Source organism: Marmota marmota, unplaced genomic scaffold (genome assembly GCF_001458135.2).
Source record: "Marmota marmota marmota unplaced genomic scaffold, marMar, whole genome shotgun sequence".
Lineage (NCBI taxonomy): Eukaryota > Metazoa > Chordata > Mammalia > Rodentia > Sciuridae > Marmota > Marmota marmota.
In genome coordinates, this window is record NW_026000026.1 from 13,733,971 (window position 1) to 13,735,919 (window position 1,949).

Sequence of the window (1,949 nt, forward strand, 5' to 3'; positions counted from 1 at the left end):
TCCCGGCCTGGTTCCCCGGACGGACGCGCAGGCCTGGCTTGCAGAGCCGGCCTTCCTCGTGGCATCTGGCCCCTGACCCCGTTCAGTGGAAACTGGCCAAGCCCCACCGAGTTGGTGTCCAAGTGTTGAATCAGAGGGGCCCCTGACCGTCTCTCAGGCCCAGGCTTGATCCCACGAGGGTGGGAGGTGCCAGCCAGGGACACACAGCTCCCACTTGCAGGGTGGGGCGCCTCGGAAGTGCTGGTGAGGCAGGCAGGGCCCGCTCCCGCGGCTGTTTGAAGTCTGGTCTCTCTTGTCTCCCTTATGATCTAGCTCTGGCAGGCCGCTCTGGCCACACTCAACCCCAACCCCACGGACAGCTGCCCCCTCTACCTGAATTGCGCCACCGTGGCAGCCCTGCCCTCCAGGGTGAGCAGACACAACAGCCCCTCCGCCGCCCACTTCATCACCAGGCTCGTGCGGACCTGCCTGCCACCTGGAACCCATCGTTGCATTCTGGTGAGTGCCTCTGAGAAAAGGGCTGCTCTGGGAGCTCAGGGCCCTCTATGGACAGCAGGGCATTCTGGCCCCTGGGACCTCATATCACAGTCCCTGCCTTGTAAAAGGTCCCAAGAGACCAAGTGATTTACCCCAGGTCAGTGAAAGTGGCCAATCAGAGGCTCCAGCCTAGATTTCCTGAGGCTAAGCCTCATGTCCGTGCTTCCCTGTGTCTGGTAAGCTGGTGGCCAACATCCTTTTGCTTATGGAGCGAGAAGTGCTTCAAGTCACTCTGAAGGCACCTGAGGAATGGGATCACTGGGGCACCCATTCTGCAGGACTTCATCTGGAGCTGATGTTGGGGCTGCTCTAGAAAGCAGCTATGGGTGGCCCCGTGGAGCCCCCTGGTCCTGGGCCCCACCTGCCTCTCTCCCTGTGCTGCAGATGGTCTGTGAGCAACCAGATGTCTTCGCCTCTGCCTGTGCTCTGGCCCGCGCCTTCCCTCTGTTCAGCCACCGCTCAGGGGCTTCTCGTCGCACAGAGAAGAGGACTGTCACAGTGGAATTTTTCCTAGTGGGACAGGACAACGGGCCAGTGGAATTGTCCACTCTGCAAGTGGGTGTCTGGAGGTGCATACCCTGTCCCTGGGCCCCCAGGAGCTCTCCACCTGAGAGATGCCGCCCCCTCCCAGGGGAGGACAGTAGGGCTGCTGCCATTCCTGGGAGTCCCCAGGGGGCAGTCACTGGGAGTCCAACATGGGAGGCGCTGTTTTCAGGATTCTGTTCTGGCTGGATTTACACAACCACCCCGTTATGCGTCACCCTTCCCAGAGCACTTATACAGATGTTATTCCACTTGGTCCCGAGGATGGTCCTTTGCAGGCCAAGCTGGAAGCACTTCCAGCCTCTGAGCCTGTGTATGGGCCTGACCTGAAGCCCCTGGTCCCTCATAGCTGCCCTGACACCATTGCTGTGGCCTCGCCTCACTGGGCCACCTGCTTCAGCAGCCAGACCCAGTCACCTGCCTCCTGCTCCAGAGCTTCCCCTTCACTTCTGTCTCAGGAAGGCCATCGCCTTCAGCCTGGTGAGACTCCCTCTCGGCCCCCCGCTTTGTCTGCAGCTCCTCTCTGAGCCCTGTAATGTCCCCTCCATAGAAGGAGGGAACATGCTTCTGTCTCTGCCATTGAATCAACTCTTTTTTCTCTTCATCTCCAGAATTTTAAATGACATAGTCCAATCATTTTTCTTAATTCCCTTTATTTACCCACCACCCAAACCTGGGTTTTGCCCCCTTGCCAATGTTTTTAAGGGTCCTGCCTGCTGGACCAGAGCCTTGTCCCTTGTCCTTGAGGCCCCCACCTGTTGGGAGCCAGTTTCCCATTTCTCCCAACCTGCCACAACCTCTCGTGCCCCCTTTCCAGCCTCTCCAAGCCTACCTTCTCCATGCTGGGTCTTGTCAGGCACTCTGGGCCC

The 1,949-nt window shown here is 59.2% G+C and overlaps 1 protein-coding gene across 1 annotated transcript in view; it reads left to right on the forward strand.

Annotated features, from left to right (window-relative positions):
* Positions 1 to 6: 6 nt before the first annotated feature.
* Positions 7 to 1,949, forward strand: part of Npepl1 (aminopeptidase like 1) — a 19,957-nt gene continuing 18,014 nt past the window's right edge. Inside the window, exons 1-3 of the mRNA XM_015480047.2 lie at positions 7 to 110; positions 313 to 498; positions 922 to 1,092. Of these exons, the coding sequence (XP_015335533.1) occupies positions 922 to 1,092 (171 nt within the window). The 5' untranslated portion in view covers positions 7 to 110; positions 313 to 498. The remainder of the gene's footprint in view (positions 111 to 312; positions 499 to 921; positions 1,093 to 1,949) is intronic.